At 42.6% G+C, this 19070-nt stretch overlaps 1 protein-coding gene across 2 annotated transcripts in view; it reads right to left on the reverse strand.

Moving 5' to 3' along the window:
• The window catches only part of DOCK2 (dedicator of cytokinesis 2), a 677690-nt gene that overhangs the window by 162935 nt on the left and 495685 nt on the right, over positions 1–19070 (reverse strand). For both annotated transcript variants that reach the window (XM_066591098.1, XM_066591097.1), the window contains exon 28: positions 2600–2698. In XM_066591098.1, coding sequence (XP_066447195.1) covers positions 2600–2698 — 99 coding nt within the window. The remainder of the gene's footprint in view (positions 1–2599; positions 2699–19070) is intronic.

Raw genomic sequence — 19070 nt, forward strand, 5'->3', positions numbered from 1 at the left:
AGAATAGTAAAAAAAAACCTATACAAGTTTGGTATCATAGTAATCTATTGAGAACATATACTAAAGATCATTCTCCTCTGCCACAGCTGTAACAGCTGTGGCAGAGAAGAACGATGTTCGCCCATTGAATTCAATGGAGCAGGCAATACAGCCGGCTCCATTGAAAGCAATGGGCTGCCGGCGAGCGCGGGATGAATTTTCGGGAAGGGCTTAAAAATATAAGCCCTTCCCTGAAAATCATCCTAAAATGTGTAAAAATAAAAAAAAAATGTATATTCACCTTTTTCCTGCAGCCGGAGTTCAGCCGCGTCCGGCCGGCAGTTCTCCTGAACTGCTCTGTGTAGTATTCAGGGATTTAAAATCCCCGCCTGCTGAATGGGCTGCCTCTGATTGGTCACAGCCCTCACCAATCAGAGGCAGCGCTCACTCACCCATTCATGAATTCATGAATGGGTGAGTGAGTGCTGCCTCTGATTGGCTGAGCGCAGGGACCAATCAGAGGCAGCTCTCAGCAATTGAATGACAGCAAGCGCGGGAAAAACGCCCGTGTGACCGAGGCCTTAGGGTGCATTTACATGCTGCTGACTTGCTGCAGATTTTGGTACAGATCTGCAGCAGATCTCACACCCTCAATTTGAAAGGGTGAAATTAGCTACAGACAGATCTGCACCAAAATATGTGGAAAAACCAGTAGCAAATCAGTGATGTATGAACACACTCTTTATGGTACTCAAAAGTCACTGACTTTTCAAACACTGTGTGCTTATGTGATAACTAGCAGAAATTCTAATATTTTTATTGACCTAAAATGATATTTTTGTACTGAAAAAAAAATGTTAAAGTTGTGCCTACTAGGAGTCTACCTTCCTTCTAATTAGCTGTCCACTGCCTGCTGTCAAATTATGTCCATCTCTAGTGACATAGAATTATGAGATAGATGACTTTTCTTTCTGTGATTTCCTCTGAATTGTTGGCTTTCCTACAGAATTATAGTCCTCCCAAGAGGCATTATTTCTTGGTATTACTGTGAATATCATCTCTAATAACAGAGGTAAGTGGGGGGAGGGGATTCATGATGCCCAAAATTCTATGGAGAGGAGGAAGAGGAGAAGAGAGGCAGAAGTAGAGATGACACACAGAAGCTACAGCAGCCAACCGATGAGTGATTTAATGATACAGATCCTAAAATAATCATATATACACTGCTCAGTACTGCTATACCCTGTCCTACATGTTATGTGTGCTAAATCGGATTAGAAAGCAGAGTTTGCTGTTTTCTCTGTGTGCACAGCTGTGTGTGAAATGCACAGTGTCCCTTAACCCCTTGAGTGGCACGCCCGGAAAATTTCCGGGACGAGCTCCACTGCTCATAGCAACATAGCCCGGAAGATTTCCGGGCTATGTATCACTATGGGAGCTGCAGAGCACAATGCCACAAGCTGTGACAGTGTGCTCTGCCTGCACAGACCCACAGAGAACAAAGCAAGGGCTTTGAAAAACCAGCAGAAGATATTGCCGATATGTCGGCAATCTCCTGCTTTGTTTACAGGTTGCCATAGAGACCATCGGCTTGTCAAAAGCAAGCCGATGGTCTCTGTGGCAGGGAGAGCTGGTTGTTAGCTATCAGAGGACAGATAGGTACTAGCTCTTACAGCAGAGATCAGAGAAAACCTCCGATCTCTGCTGTGTTAACTCTTTACATGCTGCAGTCTATGTGACTGCAGCATGTAAAGGGCTGTCACTGCAGCATGTAAAGGGCTGTCACCATCGGACCCCCGGAATGTGATCAGGGGTCCTGATGGGTCCCTGTGGAAGTCCCCTAAAGGGACAAAAAAAAAAAGTTAAAAAATTATTAAAAAAAATAATAAAAACACTTGTCTCCCTTTACTTTGTAAAAAAATCAAAAATACAATCACACATGTGGTATCCAAGCGTCGTAATGATCCAGAGAAGGAAGTTAATGCATTATTTAACCCCTTAATCACATGGCCCCTTTTTTTCTTTTTTCCCCATTTCTTTTTTTCCTCCCCCCTGTTTAAAAAATCACAACTTGTCCCGCAAAAAACAAGCCCTTATACGGTCATGTCAATGGAAAAATGAAAAAGTTATGGCTCTTGAGATGCAACTGCAAAATTAGTTGAAATTCAATGATTAGACCATTTTAAAAAACCTGCCTGTGGGCACGACAGGGTGGTAGGAAACCCGCCACTCAAGGGGTTAAGCTGGAAATATTATGCGGTACAGACATGGTGCATACACTGCGTTTTAGGAATTATCACATGTGATGTCAGTGCCTCCAGCCAAGGGAAGCTGGAGATGGAAATCAAATGCATTGGGTGGGATTGAAGGAGGAGGGGAGAAAGTCTGGATAATTCCTAAGCAGCATGCCATCCACTAGACTATTTGTGCCTAGTTAGCATAGGGCATTGGATTTTTGTACATGGGGATATGTTTGTATGAACATGAGATAACAGTTATGGTTCAGTTTGTCTACTTTTGCCGTATCTATAGTTAGTATATGCCAATGAGGGAAAATGTGACCACTTAGCTTTAAAAAAACAATTGTCCTTAAGTTATCCAGAGATAAAGTAGAACTTACCACCAAGTCTGAACTTGACTGAAACATTCCAATGTAGTGAGTATAATGCTGGTCATCCATTTGATGAAGAATTGCAGTCATACATGCCACAAAATGACTCTGAAAATATTTCAAATAATGATAGAAAATTAGAATACATTTCAATAGCATGTTAGAAGACGCAGCGATGAAACAATGTATTATTGATAAAGCAAAGGAGAGGGTCACCGAAAACTGCAAGACAACAATTGTAATGAAATGAATCCATACTGTGTCAAAATAACAATTGTTGTTTTCCATAAAGAACATTGGATAGAAATCAAAATGCAGACGAAAAACAGAAAGAAAATACACAGTGTGCATAAAAAACAACTGCTGTCCCTCAGTGATTGTTTCCTGATCTCCAATCATTTGGGACAATCTTCTATGGATGATTGAAACTAAACACTCGTCTCACAGGACCTAATACATACAAACTGTGCCAACAAATAGTGTCGGTGTAAAGAGTCATTACCATATTCTTCGGACTATTAGATGCACATGGTTTAGACAACAAAAAATATAAAAAATATTATTAATAATAATTAAAAGCCACAACAAAAATGGAATGAGAATGTTAAGAGGCCTCCCATATCCAGATTATCACTGTAATATCCTACACAGCAGATGGATGGGACCTTGAAGAGCACTTCATGATGCTCAACCTTATCCAATGTCCGACTATGAAAGATTGAGCACCATACAGTGAGAGGACCGAGCAGCCACAGAGGAACCAACAGAGAAGGAGTGGAGCACGGATAGGGAGGAGAACAAGGACATGATACAAGGAGGCTCGGACTTTGGAGTATAAAACACACAGACTTTTTGGTCATGTTTTTCCTTGCCCCAAATTGCGTTTTATACTCTGAAAAATATGGTAAAAAGATCACTCAAGCTTTAATTTTCTTAGTTTAGCAATGAAATTAGTGGCTTGCCTGTAGTACATGACATAAAAAAGCATAGCATTTACAGCAAATACTAAAAGTATAAAACTTTGTTCACACTGGTTATGCTGGATCCATCTTCACTCGGAGTTCCAGAATTTTTAACAGCAAAAGTTGTGCTTGTGTATTTTGGCCAAAATATCAACTAATACCTCGTATTTTTGTAACTTTTGCAGTAAGTGGTCTAGTTTATGAATATTGGGGGATCCCAGGGTGTCTGTACTATTCTGGTTCACTTGCGAGGTGCAGGGCAGCTCTCTAGATCAATTAGGGGCATCACAAATACCCTGCAAACCTCCAAAGCGTACTACATGTACCTGTGTGGTTGGCACCCTTAAGAAACCATATCTGTGTGCAGCCACCCCCAATGTGCGGTAGGTGTGAGTGGCTGTTCATCAGTACTTTGCACCTGGTCAGCTCCTCCATCTGTATTTTGCCTGTTCTGCATGCTGCCAGGGAGTGGTGTTTTCACCTCCCCTGTATATATCTATACACTATCCAATCAGTAAGTATTATTGAAAATAAGTAAATGACAACTCTACCTTAGCAATTTTATGATATTAACTGAGCAAAAAAATTTGATTGCTATTTATTTAGGGTCCTTTTAGATGAGCTGATTCTTGTTTGAACGAGCGAGTGACGTCATCGCTAGCTCGTTCGCTCTTACAGGCAGATGCATCGTTGGCTCGTTCGAACGAGAATCATTCAATCATTCACATTCGCTGTATAAGTGAATGAGAGCCTTTGAACAATCGGTATTTAAAGTGAACGAGCAAACAATGATTTTTATGCCTGCATAAAATGAACGACAAGCAAAAAGCAAACAATTTCTGTTCCTTGTTCAATCATTGGCTTGTGTTTAGGCCAAATGATTATCGATCACTTTTGCTCGTTTGAACAATTTTTTTGAATCATTCCGTCTCAAAGCACCCTTACATTTCCTCATGTGTGCTTGGAATGGTGTTCTTGGTACATATCTATCAGATATCCATTGGTACACTCATGGCTTGAGTAGAGCTGGCAGACCCTGGTATCCGAAGGGACCTCACAGACCCGGTGCCACATAAGAACACACCAGTACGCTCATGTTATGTAGGGGGCTTACAGATTTTGCATTGGGGCTCAGAAGCTTTAAATGGAACCTGTTTCCTCCTACATGCAGTACTGATAGGCACACTGATTTCAATTGTCTGCGTTCTGGATGAATATGCCACATTTTGTGTAAAGTTTAGTGCATTCAGGCTCCCTTACTCATCCTCCGTTGATTGTCAACTTTGTCAGCGGCACAGGGGTGAGCCCACTTCTCATTAATATGCCAGACTCATAGCTCTCAGCACTTGCAGCTCACTGCAAAAGCACAATGTAAGTTTTACCATATCACAGCTGCATTCACACATTCTTAATTTGCTGCAGATTGTATTGCAGATCTGCAGCAGATTTCACCCATTAACCCCTTTAGTGGCACGCCCGGAAAATCTTCTGGGCTTGCTGCACTGACCATGCAGTTAAACCTTGGAAGATTTCCGTGGACATCTCTAGTGCTGAAATATGCAGAGCACTAAGCTATCGTCTGAAATCTTCAGAGGTTTTTACTGCATACTCAGCGCAGCAAGCCCCGGAGATTTTCCTGCCATAATATGGTAATAATAAACCTGCCACTGAAGGGGTTAAATATGAATTCAATTGAAAGGGTGAAACTACACCAAATTCTGCACCAAAATCCGCAGCGAGTTAGCGACCTGTGAACACACCGTACATTATATGCATACATAACTGACACACAGTTGAAATCAGCGTCTGTCACTGATTGCATGACACCCTCAGAGGGGGATCATGAAATAGGTGACAGGTTCCCTTTAAATTCCACCTCTGTAGTGATCCTTTTATTTACTATTCAGTAATCAATCCTGAAGTCACATAGAGATTATTTTGTAATGACTGGATTAGAATAGACAGTGTAAAATATTAATACTTGCAGGCACAAATTGTTCCCATAGATTTCATTTTGGCAGCCCGTAAAGATGGACTAAGCACCACAGGGTATTGTGATTAATGAAAGAAGTAATTCGGAAGACTCTCGAGAACTTATCAGCATTTCTGTTCTCTAAAGAATTTTTATTGTCTAAGCAATAACATGAATAATTTCGACAAAGACAAAAATATTAGTAAATTTTGAAGAGCAGAGAAGGATTATGAGATTACAATAAGGATTACAGACAAATTGAGCGCGCTGCTCTTGCCGATAGTTAGAATGTAGTTTGAAGCAGGCGTAGGCACAGGTACGGAGTTGCTGAAAACACGTCTATAGAGGCTTTTAGATGACAAAGCAATGAGCACTGGTGCGTTGTGAGTATTATGAAACAAAATGAATAACAAGAACATAAAAGATGATTTATTTGTGTTGCCGTTTTAATTTGTTTTGAAATTATAGTATCTGTTTAAAAATGTTTGTTCAACAAAGTTGAAGCCACATTAAAGGGTTGGTTTCACCTCGGTGACGGAGGTTCTGCTTTCCGGTTCTGTTTCGAAAGAACGGTGAAATCGCCATGGCCGGAACGGCTTCGTCTTGGGACGCAACCAAATAGCACTTAATGGACACCGACTACAATTGGGTCTGTTCGCTTTCCGCCCAGCTGCCTGGCTTATAGCTGGAAGAAAAAGTGCTGCATGCGTAAGCTGTATTTTGTGCGAGATCTGTAACGGTACCTCTGACCAGAGATTTCAACACAGATGTGAAACCGCTCTTATTCAGTTTTTAAAAATTGCCAACCTATCCTAAGGGTCATCGATATCTAATCGGGAGGGGAGGGGAACCGCCACTCAGAATCACCACCGATCCGTTGACTCTGGTGTACTTCTGTTAGTGCCACAGCCTCTTCAGTGTTTGCATCTGAGCTAAATCCTATGAATGCTTAGGTCACTGTATTATTTATGGTGGTCATTGTGAGTACTACAGGCTTATTGCATTGAAGTCAATGGGACGAGCTTGTATAGTACTCAGAATGGCCGATATAGATAGTACTGTATTCTGAGCACTAACACGATTGTGCTGAGATAAATATTAAAAAGGCTACAGCACACGCAGGATTTCTACAGGCACCTTCAATCAGGTCATCAATGGGGATCCTGATTGGTTGACCTCCACCGATCAGATAATAATGGCCTATCCTGAGGTACCCGCAATTGTTAAAGGCTGGATAACCGGCTTAATTTATATCCTGCACGTAGGTGTGTTGCCATATGATGATCAGTACGGCACACCATTTTGGAGCTATTCTAGGGGATAGTAGCTCTGTGTTCCTCTGTAGCATTGCATGTGATAGAACATGGCATAAAATGATATGACAGCTGCAGTCAACAGGAGTACATTGAGTTCCGGGAGACACCCAGTATTCCTTTAGTCAATGCTAGAAAAAAGCCAAGGCACCATAGGAGTCACTGAACTGTGCGATTTAGTGGTGTTAATCGATAATCTCAGGGACTAATTAGGCTGCCCAGTTGGTTCAATCGCGGCGCAGGTGTGTCCGTGGAATGGGCGGATACGCCCGCTATAGATCTTCCTTCGCAGCGCTATTACATCACATTATTGCGAGTGTATCTACGCATATGCTCGTCTGAAGCAGCCTAATAAGGCAATTGCTAAGAATATGGATACACTGCAGGGTAAATGTACACAAGTCAAGTCAGCTGAGTTCTTTTATTTTTTTGTATTAAGGGCTTTCGCAGAAATATGGGCAAATACACGCACTGCAACGGAGCATATCTACGCTTGAACAAGGGTTGTTACATTTTTTAACCTGCCATAGACTTCTACGACAACTTTCTGCAGAAAGATAGAGCAGTACCTATCTTTTCTCACGCACACGAATTCCGTGCAAGAAAGACACTTATGAGAACGAACTCATTGAAATTAATGGGTTAGCGTTCTCACGTTTTGCAGGCGTGCATTTCGCACACGCAAAAACGTGCGCAAACACGTTAGTCTGTTTAAGCCCTAATGGCGCACTTATTTTCAGCGTGTAATGGTGAGTGATGACGTCACGGAGTATATAAAAGGGGACTGGTTAAACAGGCAATTCTAATACTAAAAGCTAGTGTAATATAATGCACAAAGAAGACCAAACAGAAAGAAAAGGGACGATTATCTACACTAAAAAGTGTATGCTGAGATATAATTACTTGATGTTACAGGCTCAATGTCAAAGCTTGATTACTGCAGTTCCTAGTGAAATTTTCATGTCCCCTTAGTGATTTCTGCCAGGTGCCGTGTCACCATGGAAATTTTGTTACAATCCAGACTATGAAATATATGCAAACCAGCACATTAGAAAGAAGGTTGTGCCTTTGTCTGGCAAATCCAATTTGATGACAATCAACCTGGCAACCAAAGCTGCTCGAGAATACAAGAAAAAGTTCCTGGTATTATATTTTATAAAGGTCCGCAGATATTCCATACATTAAGCTGAGTTCATGCTTCATTTTCACTTTATGTATGAACTCGTAGCCCAGCATACTTAGTTAAATCATACCGCATACGGCTGCGTATGCCACCCACTGACTCCCATTGTAAACAGCCGAAAGAAAAAGTTTTGGCGAAATCCTCTTAAAAATCTTAGCATATAACATATGCTTTATCATATGATGAAATAACAAGTACTGCAACATGTACTACCTTAAGGAGGACCTGTTGCAGCATCCGAGGAGCGGGCCCACAGCTGAGGAGATGGCGAGGTAGATAAGGATTTCTGTCATGGGGCTCTACCATCTCCTCCCCTTGGGGTAAGTCGGGAACCCTCCAAGTTACTGCTGTGGGAGGTCACAGGGAATGGGTAACTAACAGTTACCTGAAAGTTCGTTGTCACTCATAACGCCACCATTCCGTCCTCTGTGGTGAATTCTGAAGGTGTAATAAATAGTCTACACACAGGGATAACTTTCTGAACAAAACCGGAAACGGTCGGTAATGTCCGTTTACTTAACTTCAACCAGATAACAGTAGCTCAGAACAAAGTACACTTCTTGAAAGTGGTGTGATAAAGAGGCTCTCTCGGGGTAATCCAGACAATCCACAGTCTTAGTTATCTGTGTGATTCTGCTTCTGGCGATTTTGTCTCTCCACTACTTTCTACCGGCAACCACTCACGCTTCAGTTGTTTCCCTTTTTCTCTCGCTCTCTCGATGCTTTAGTGCTAACACTGGCACATCCTGGGTGGAGTAGGCCCAGGCCAAGCTGAAGAGAATCGTTCAGGTTTTTCCGTTTCTCCACACACAGACTGAGCTGCGTCTGTGTGGGTCACATGCAGAACTAACTCTCTCAGACTTACTTAGACAAGACTAGAATAGACTGCCTCCACTCAGCATCCTTACCAACACATATATATTATAGTCACATGACATACAACAAGATACATTTATCAGACATAACCCAGACGTTAACTCATTCAGTGCTACAAAGGTGCAATATACATTACAAATGCATACTACATGTAAGACACTGACAATACAATGGCACGAGACAAACATATAAGATCATGGAGGGACCCCGCCAACTCTGGGCCAGTACACTGTCATGTCCTCCTTTAGCTTAGCTTTGCAGTTGTGGCCCTGCTGACTCGAAGAAAATCTCTCTTTTCGCTCTTCTCCCTCCTGTTCCCCTGTATGGGCTCCTCTTAGTTTTGTTGTGAATGTGGTGTCAGGTGGGCGCTTCACACCTTTCACTGTCCATTAAGTCTGACATCACCTATAGATAGTGAGTGGTAAGGACCACTTACCTGACACATTGATAGATCCAGGAAATGAAATTAAGGGTCCATTTATACAGTTTGCTTGGTTAGCCTGTATATACAGCAGATACGTTGGCTCGTTTGAACCAGAAGTTGTTCAGTCATTCACATTCGCTATATAAGTGACTAAGAATGACTGAACGACCAATATTTAAACCAAAGGATTAGCGAATGATAATCTTTCCGTGTAAAGGGGCCTTAAGAAGAGCCTTTACAAGAGAACAGGAGGGAGTAGAGGGTAAAGAGAGATATCGCTGGAGTCAGCATGGCTATGCAGCCGACCGCGCTGACATGAGGACAGGCTCTTTTTAATATTCTGATAAACAGACGCTCTTCATTTTACATCAGATTATAATCTTTACGCATCTTCATTGTATATGTGAAATGTGCCTGATGTGAACATAGCTCGGGCATAGCCATTTGCTGCTAATGTAAGTTCTTAGTCAGCTAGAATTAGAAAAGTTAGGGTGAAGCATTCCATACCAAACTGACTTTCCCCAAAAACTAAAAAGTAGGAGCGCTCCTATGTCCCTTAGCTGTGTGAAAAACATACATTCACAACTATAAAGATAAGCTTGCTGTTTATGAGGGGTGAGCATTCTATGACTGGCAGTAATTCTAGGCGATGGTCTAGTGCCATTTGCTACAATTTGGCCTGGAAGAAACTTCAGCTTGACTTCATGTATGCAGAAAAAGAAAGGAGAGCAGGTTGATGGGGGTTCTTCCTCCATCACTGTGTACAGATAATGGAAGAAATAGTGATCAGGAACAAACATGGTTCATTTACTTATGGGTTGAGCCCGCCGCTATGTACCAGGAGATTGTATGGGAGTTCTCTGCTTGTACTTGTAAGTTAATCAACTGTATTTTCTCACAATTCTATTATCAGTATATAATCCATGATTGGACTAAGCATCCCCATTAGGGCAGATTTACGCACGTAATTGCGCACGCCACAGCGCAATGTATTTGTGCTATGAACAATGTTTTTTGCACGCATGCCAGTGTATCGGTGCACTTTTTGCGCTCACAGTGCCTAGTTCTTTGCACATGGGACACACCAATTTAATTGGCTATTTAGCCTAATGACTTCCAGATATGTTCTTTTCCCCGCGAAATTGTGCAGTGTATTGCGCATGCATTTGTACACCCCAATGGAGCATGCCGTATTTTTTCTCTATGTGTGCCAAAAACTCAAATGTGAACAACCTGTTGAAATCAATGGGTTCTGTTCTGTGCTTATTGTGTGTTCAAATTTTGCGCATGCAAGAACGTGTGCAAATACGCCTGTATGAATCCTCCCTTAGGGAAGACTCACACGGGCATTTTCCATTCGCATTAGCATGTGAAAAATCGGGCTCTATTCTGTATGTATTATGTGTGCAAACTTTGTGCATGCAAAAGCGCGTGCAAATACGCCCATGTTTCCATGCGCAAAACATCTGCATGCACAATGCACAGAGAATAGAACCCATTGAGTTCATTCTGACTTTTGCGCGGACGAAAAAAACCACACCATGCTCTACTTTAGCACACATCTGCGCACCAAAAACACCATAGCAGCCTGTGGAGGTAGGCAAATGGGTGCCTAATTCCACTTGTAATTGCGCAATACTCTGCACAATTTCACGCGGGATCGAAAACACCAAGTAGGTTGCATAGCCTCTTAAATCACAGCATGGGTGTGACCGCAGTAGCGCAAAAAATATTGAAATGCACAGATGCGCACGCGATTGTACAACCTTCAGTGCCTAAAAAGGTGTGATATTGCATGCGTTTTTGTGTTTATGCCTGTGTGAGTCCACCCTAGAGCCCGACTCCAAGGACTGGCAGTGCACTAGAGAAGCTGCAAGTCCAAGTGCTGAGTCTGCAGAGCCTTTGCAGTAATGCAGTCGTGCTACAGAAATCACTACTAGACCACGAGACTATAGGAGGACCGAGAGGAGGTGCAGCTGTTCAATATCCTCTTACTAGAAATGAAGAGTAGCAAAATATGTCCCGTCTAAACCTGAGCAATTAAAGAACAGGTAGTTTCTCCATTGTGACCAGAAAGGCGTCTGCAGCTTGAGCATCCTACTCGGGGAATCCAGTACATGAGGACATGTTTACAGCGACAATAAGAAGCCTTCTAAACATAATCCTCTTCATTTCCCCAGATAATTCTGTCGTTATTACTAGATTTATTTCACACAAACCCTATTACGCTCTCATATTAGCTGCGTTATCTTCATTTCACTTCTCCAAATACTTGTAGAAATGAAGTCATCCTCCTAAAGGCAAATCATTACAGTAGAGCATGAAATTAGGAGTTAAAAACTAAAGCAAACACATTGGAGAAGAAATCATGTATTTGCCTGTACATAAGCACAGAACGGGACAGGACTCTCATTCTCTACATCAAGTACCACTTACGCAAATACATTACATAGAAGTCCCCTTATGGTTAAGATCAAACACTTTGCTGGACCTATTAAAGCACAGTATGAGGTCTGTATGAGTATTCCTTAGAAATGGTGTCTACACCTTGGGAGACAAAGTTCTAAGAAAAGCAAGATTAGATTAAAGAAGAATAAAGGCTGAGTTTTTCTTAAATGTTAAACCAATAGCAAAAGTACAGAAACACTGCAGTTGTGTGAACCTGACTTTCTTGCATAAGAATCAAGTCCGTCTGAATGCCTGAATAGTAATTTGTAATTACATGTATACATAGTAGTAACATAGTACGCTAGGCTGAAAAAAAGACAAATGTCCATCCATTCAGCCTGTTTCCACCTCCCCTTGTTGATCCAGATGAAGGCAAAAAAAACAGTGAGGCAGAAGCCAATTTCCCCACCCAGGGGGAAAAAAATCCTTCCCGACCCCATAATGGCAGTCAGAAGACTCCCTGGATCAACACTCTTCAGAGAAGGTTCCTTCCAGTCTCCAAGTCCGGCAGTCGGAAGATCCCAGGACCAACAACCCTTCTGGCTATTTAATAGTAAATTAGTAGGTTAGACTGAATGAAGACAATGTCCATCTAGTTCAGCCTGTTTCAATCCCCCCTCCTCCACCTTGTTGGTCCAGAGAAAGGCAAAAAAAAAAACCCAAGCAGCGATTTAGCTCATTCCGAGGAAAAAAATTCCTTCCTGACTTCATAATGGCAGCTAGAGTAAGCCCTGATTCAACATTTGAGATCATCAACCCCCTGGTCACCTAATATCTATATCCTGTAATATCGTAGCGCTCTAGAAAGACATCTAGTCCCCCTCTTAAGTTCCTCTTTTGATTTTGCCATCACCATGTCCTCAGATAGAGAGTTCCACAGTCTCACTGCTCTTACAGTAAAGAACCCCCTTCTATGTTGCTGATAAAAGCTGCTTTCTTCTAGACGTAGCGGATGCCCTCTTGTTACCAATGCAGTGCTGGGTATAAACAGATCATGGGAGAGATCCTTGTATTGTCCCCTTATGTATTTATAGATAGTTATTTTATCGCCCCCTTAGCCGTCTTTTTTCCAGGGTAAATAATCCCAATTTGGATAGCCTCTCTGGGTATTCCACTCCTCTCATTCCATTTATTAATTTAGTTGCCCTTCTTTGAACTCCCTCAAGCATATAATGTCTACATCATGTAATGTCGCAGTGCTCTAAGAAGACATCTAGTCCCCTCTTAAACTCCTTTATTGATTTTGTCATCACCACCTCCTCAGGCAGCAATTTCCATAGTTTAATGAGACATGCATGCCTACTTTCCCAAAGAGTCCAGGCATTTCTAAAAGAAAAAGGGGGGACCTCAATGACTCCCTGAAGAGTAGGTATATCTTCCATGTTCATTTGTGTTTAAGTGATGGAAGCAAGGACCACTGTTTACCCCTGCTGCCTTCAAAATAGTGTATATACTCATGTTATAACTGCATCCGTTCCTGTGCAGGCAGCAAGGAAAATGTTGATCCCGGCTACTGTGACTGAACTACTAATTGGCGGACAGTGTGGTTAGCACTCTTATGTTAGGTTTAGAGTGTTTGGGGCATTAATCAGAAAACATGTCCTACTTGCTTGAAACCCCTTCTGAGCTGTTCATGAGAATATGTCAGAGGTGTCAAACTCATTTCCACATCAGCCCACATATTTGCACACTACATAGGCAGTTTATTTGTGCACATACAAACATGCCGGAGCAGCTGGAAAATACTGGAGTAAGTGATTTTCGGTCACGCAAATATGTAACATATTTGCACGACTGAAATATGCTAGTGCTCGTGTGAACAAGCCCTAATAGTGATCCCCATAGTGGTCCCAGTAGTAATAGTGGCCCCTTTATTGGTCCCAGTGGTAATAGTGACCCCCATAGTAGTCCCAATAGTAATAGCAACCCCTCTATTGGCCTTTGGCTGTGCAGCATCCCTACAGGCTTTATTCTCACTCAGCCTGCAGCTCCAGAACGGAATCTGTGGCCACTGACCTCTCTGCTCAGGATGGTGAATGCATATGCTTGGGGGGGGGGGGGGAGGTCAGCGGTCACAGACTGCACTGCTGCCACCGGACTGGACCTACAGGCGGGATGAGTGGAATTCTTCTTAGGTTTGATGCACAGTCAGCGGACCACACAAAATGAGGTGGCCAGCCGGATTCGGCCCACGAGCCTCATGTATGACATGTGTGTCCTAAGTGATAAAACTTCAGATAAGAGCTCACTCCACATGGTCTACTAATCCATTCACCATCCCAAGCCACCGGGAATACTAGCTCTTAAATTCCTCTATCAGTTTTGCCATCACCAGGTCCTCAGGCAGACAGTTCCACAGTCTCACTGCTCTTACAGTAAAGAACCCCCTACAAAGGAGTCCATACTGCTGTCTCCAAGTGGACATTAATGAGCTTTGAAACCCCCTTTAAAAATTCTGTGTCCCTAAACAATCCTATGGAGAAACTAATCTGAACATATTGTCATGTTCACAAAATAAGGCCAGTATTTAGTACTAAACTTCCTCAACATTTCAGATGAACCACAGACCCACATATATCGGCAAATACCGAACAAGCAATCAACATTGCTAAGGCTGTCTAGCCAAAATGCCTGTGTAGTGTACACAATAAAGGTCAGAAAAATTAATTCCTGTAATCCACTTACTGCAGCTTATTAAACATGGAGTAAACAGCTTGTATGCAATGAATTTTTATCAGGATGTGTTTTAATATGGCAAGCATCAACAGTTTTTCAAGCACTATTTCCATCAGTAGTAAATAAGTGTAATGCTGAGTATTATTAAGAAAGAATTTGCTTAATCATCTGCAAGTATCTAGACCTTGGGTTCCTTTTTCATAGTTAACCCTATAATGGGATGTACAAAGCTCTGGAGGCAGACATTTGGGAGCAGACTAAGATACTTTAGCAGATATTTTAATGGCATATTTTATATATCTTCCTATTTTTTATAAAGTCTTTGACGTTTTATACAGTACAAATTTATAGAATATTTGTTTAGAGATAAGGGAAACCCATAATCTGTGGAAAACCCCTGCTTGATCAGAGCAACCAATTTGTTGTAGGAATTTCTGCATCTAGAAATCCATTCCACATATCTGAACTCTGTTTCTGTACAGCTATACAGACGACTGCTGATCTGTTTAGTTTTTGAGCTAGTGCCTCACTGCCTAGAAGACATGGCCCTATGTTAAGGATAGTGGATGGGGCTAAACTCTGCCCACCTCCCAAACCAGCAAGAACATTTGTGATACCATATATAAACCTGGTATTGCACCCCAAAAAAGAATAAAATAGGTCAGCACTACCCAATAGAAATATATAGGTGCACATTAAACCATGGCTGCAACATACAGTAGAAGCAGAAACCAAAAACAGCAACAGCACTCATAATATATTTACTATCAGAGGTATACATACCTATAATAAATACTCTAACCACATTAAATAATGCAAGGTTCTTGGTATATAATATGATCAAATTACATTGGCCCATCTACCAATGTCCAGGTGACCAAGCTTTCAGATGGGTCCTAACTAGAGATGAGCAAGCACCCAAATGCTCGGGTCCGCGTTATTCGAGTTGAGCTTTTCGTAAAATTCGAGAGCTCTACTCGAGTAACGAACCCCATTAGCTACAATGGGAGACTCGAGCATCTTTGTACGTGGGACGCCGGGCGTCTGTCTCGCTCTGTCTCCCCCCCGCCTGCCTGCCAGCCAAAAAATGTGCCATTGACGCGCGCTGCGGTGGGGAGGAGCCAAAAACTGGGGCAGGGTCAAACTCGGCTTGATGCTCGTTTGATTAATGAGCACCATCAGTAAGCTAATACTCGAACTAGCATCAAGCTAGACAGAGTATGTTCGCTCAACTCTAGTCCTAATGCTAAAACTAGGTGGTATAATCTCAACCTGGAAAAAGTTGGGTTCCTCTCAGAATACTCCTCTCTTGGGTCTAAGCCTACAAATAAAATCAGGGAAGGTAGGATACCATTCATATGGTCCAGTAGGAGGGACAGAAGATAAGTGGGCGGCAGGTGTGCACGACCAAGTGAAGGCAGCCAAAACTTCACAATAGTTGTACAAAAATGAATAAAATAGGTCAGCACTACCCAATGAAATATATCCCAATAGAAATATAGAAGTGCATGTTAAACCATGGCTGCAACATACAGTAGAAGCAGAAACCAAATAGTAAATTTATTTTGCGTGCTGTTGCCATTTTTACCGGGGCTCAAGCGCAACCAGCCGGTCTCCTCATGCACTGCTGAAAGGGCTGCCTCTGATTGGCTGAACACTGTGACCAATCAGAGGCAGCTTTCAGCTATTGAATGACAGCTGAGAACTGCCTGTGATTGGTCCCTGCGCTCAGCCAATCAGAGGCAGCCTTTTCAGCAGGGATTTTAGGGATGATTTTCAGGGAAGGGCTTATATGTAAAGCCCTTCGCCGAAAATCACTGCTGGGCTTGCCGGCAGCCCATTGCTTTCAATGGAGCCTGCTGTAGCGCCAGCTCAATTGAATTCAATGGGAGAACATTACAGTCCTCTGCCCCAGCTGTGAGAGCTGTGGCTGAGGAATTCTTCATCTCCGCGGGAAGTCCCATTGTCACTGGACACTGTGACAGTGCTGTCATAGTGTTCAGTGACAAAGGGACTCCCCGTGGAGCTGAAGAAATCCTCTGGCACAGCTTTCACAGCTGTACCAGAGGATCACAATGTTCTCTGTATGTCAATGGGGCCGCCGCTGCTGCCGCCAGCTCCATCGATCAAAGGTGAAACCCCTGGATGTGACAGCATACAGGGGTTTCACATCCAAAGAATCCCCTGCTGCAGCTGTCACAGGGCACAGCGCACTTTTTGTTTGGAAAAACGCGTCTAAGTGCATTTTTTATGCGTGCCGCCCTCTTTGGTCATGCGAATTATTGAACGCATGTCTTTTGCGCACAAAGATTTGCGTGTTAAAACAACCATGTGACTGAGCCCTAAAGAAGGTATTTCATCACCAATAACCTCTGAAATATATTCACTGCATGTAGTATTGTATGCAGATATTGAAATAACGGTAGAGCATTCAACGGATGATATGCAATATGGACAGGGTATGTCTTGATGTCAATACAGTTTTGAACAAGTCACTTGTTTTATTTATGGCTAGTATTCATTATACAAGTTTCATAAACTACAATTGAGATGTTTAGAAAGACTGTGTTGTTTAGAAATACCATGCTCCAGACTACAACCCCTCCCACATATACCTACATGGAGCAGGCATATCCCGTGACCAACAGCACTGCTATAAGTAGTGATTTGTGAACATTTTCAAAGTTTGGTTTAGCTGGTTCACCGAACTTTTGCAAAAAGTTTGGTATGCTCCAAATTAGCTTGAACTGAATTGGAAGTTCACCAAAACTCCTACAACTGGTGTATTACACAGTCTATGAGCCTTAAAACCTCTGTATAACACTCTCTGTGTGTTATACAGGGTTTTATGTCTCTTAGGCCTTGTTCAGACGATGTGCACCCCTTTTCCCTCCGCTCCGCCACACTTAAAGGGGTTGTCCCGCGCCGAAACGGGTTTTTTTTTTTTCAAACCCCCCCCCCCCCCCCCCCGTTCGGCGCGAGACAACCCCGATGCAGGGACCTAAAGAAAGCTTACCGGAGCGCTTACCTTAATCCCCGCGCTCCGGTGACTTCTATACTTACCGGTGAAGATGGCCGCCGGGAACCTCTTCCTCCGTGGACCGCAGCTCTTCTGTGCGGTCCATTGCCGATTCCAGCCTCCTGATTGGCTGGAATCGGCACGTGACGGGGCGGAGCTACACGGAGCTACACGGAGCCCCATAGAGAACAGGAGAAGACCTGGACTGCGCAAGCGCGGCTAATTTGGCCATCGGAGGGCGAAAATTAGTCGGCACCATGGAGACGAGGACGCCAGCAACGGAGCAGGTAAGTATAAAACTTTTTATAACTTCTGTATGACTCATAATTAATGCACAATGTATATTACAAAGTGCATTATTATGGCCATACAGAAGTGTATAGACCCACTTGCTGCCGCGGGACAACCCCTTTAATATTTTGCATACATGCGGCAATGACATCTGCCCTCACGTGTCTGCCCATTTGTGTAGGCCTAGCTTATGATCTGCACCTCCCCTCCGCCTTGCTGCACGGTGCTGCGCCAGTGGTGGAGCGGAGCTGCGCCTGCGCATCACCAAATAAATCTGTCTTGTCGCTCTCCCTAGAGAACTCTATACATTTTGGGGATAAAACGTAGCCTATGTCCTTCCTCAAGACGCAAGCGACCTCCCTGCCAGATTTAATTAAAATCGGTTTAGCCGTAAAAAAGGTAACAGACAGACAGAGCTTCTTTGGCATTTATAATATTAGTATGGATGAGTTCACAATACTTAGTATCACCAAGTGGAAACAACCCCATACAAGTGTTCATTATGTGTACTACTAGTTTATCCCATATATCACAGCAGACTGTATACTTTGCACATGTTCTAAAGGATGCAGCAAACAAATATTTTACTTAGGCTTAATCCACAATTTCCTTCAGATCTGACTTTAGAAGTTCCAGAGGAAATCAGTAACATTATCTTTGGGAACAAGAGGTTCTTCATTTATCTGCTTCATTTGTTACATACTTGAAAGTAAACTCTACTGCGAAACACCTTCAGTAGACAATTGGCATGAGGATCATTGTGCTCTCATGCTCAGTAGCATTGGTCCGTGCGCTCTTCATTTTCCACTAAAATACAGAATGAAGGAATGGAAACTTTCCAGATCAGCTTTGAGAAAATCAAACCCTTTTTCTCTCTTCTCAGATCTGTTACTAGTCTTAAAAATGCAGAATGGATTACCGATGCCAATGTGAAGTGAGCCTATTCCTGCCTAAATGACACTTTCTATTAATTGCTGGCTGTAGCAAATCTCTTGACATAAGTGGAATTTGTTCAAAAATTCAGGTAACAAGTCCATAATGGTACCAGAACCAGAAAAAAAAACATGATTTACAGACTAGTATTTTCTTTGCATCCTGAGTCACCGCTGGCTCTACCAGTATAGTTTGTGTAAAGTAAGAGAACAGCATGTTCCTATTATTCATCCATTTTTATTCTATAGGGCCTCATGCAAGGTTTGCATTGATTTTGGCTGTAGGCAGACAGTGGAGCTGGGCATGTGGTGTAATAGGCTGTAACGAGACTCACATCTCTTAGCTTGGACAAGGAGACAGTGGTGATGTAATGTCCTGGCACC

The sequence above is a fragment of the Eleutherodactylus coqui genome, chromosome 2 (genome assembly GCF_035609145.1).
Source record: "Eleutherodactylus coqui strain aEleCoq1 chromosome 2, aEleCoq1.hap1, whole genome shotgun sequence".
Classification (NCBI taxonomy): domain Eukaryota; kingdom Metazoa; phylum Chordata; class Amphibia; order Anura; family Eleutherodactylidae; genus Eleutherodactylus; species Eleutherodactylus coqui.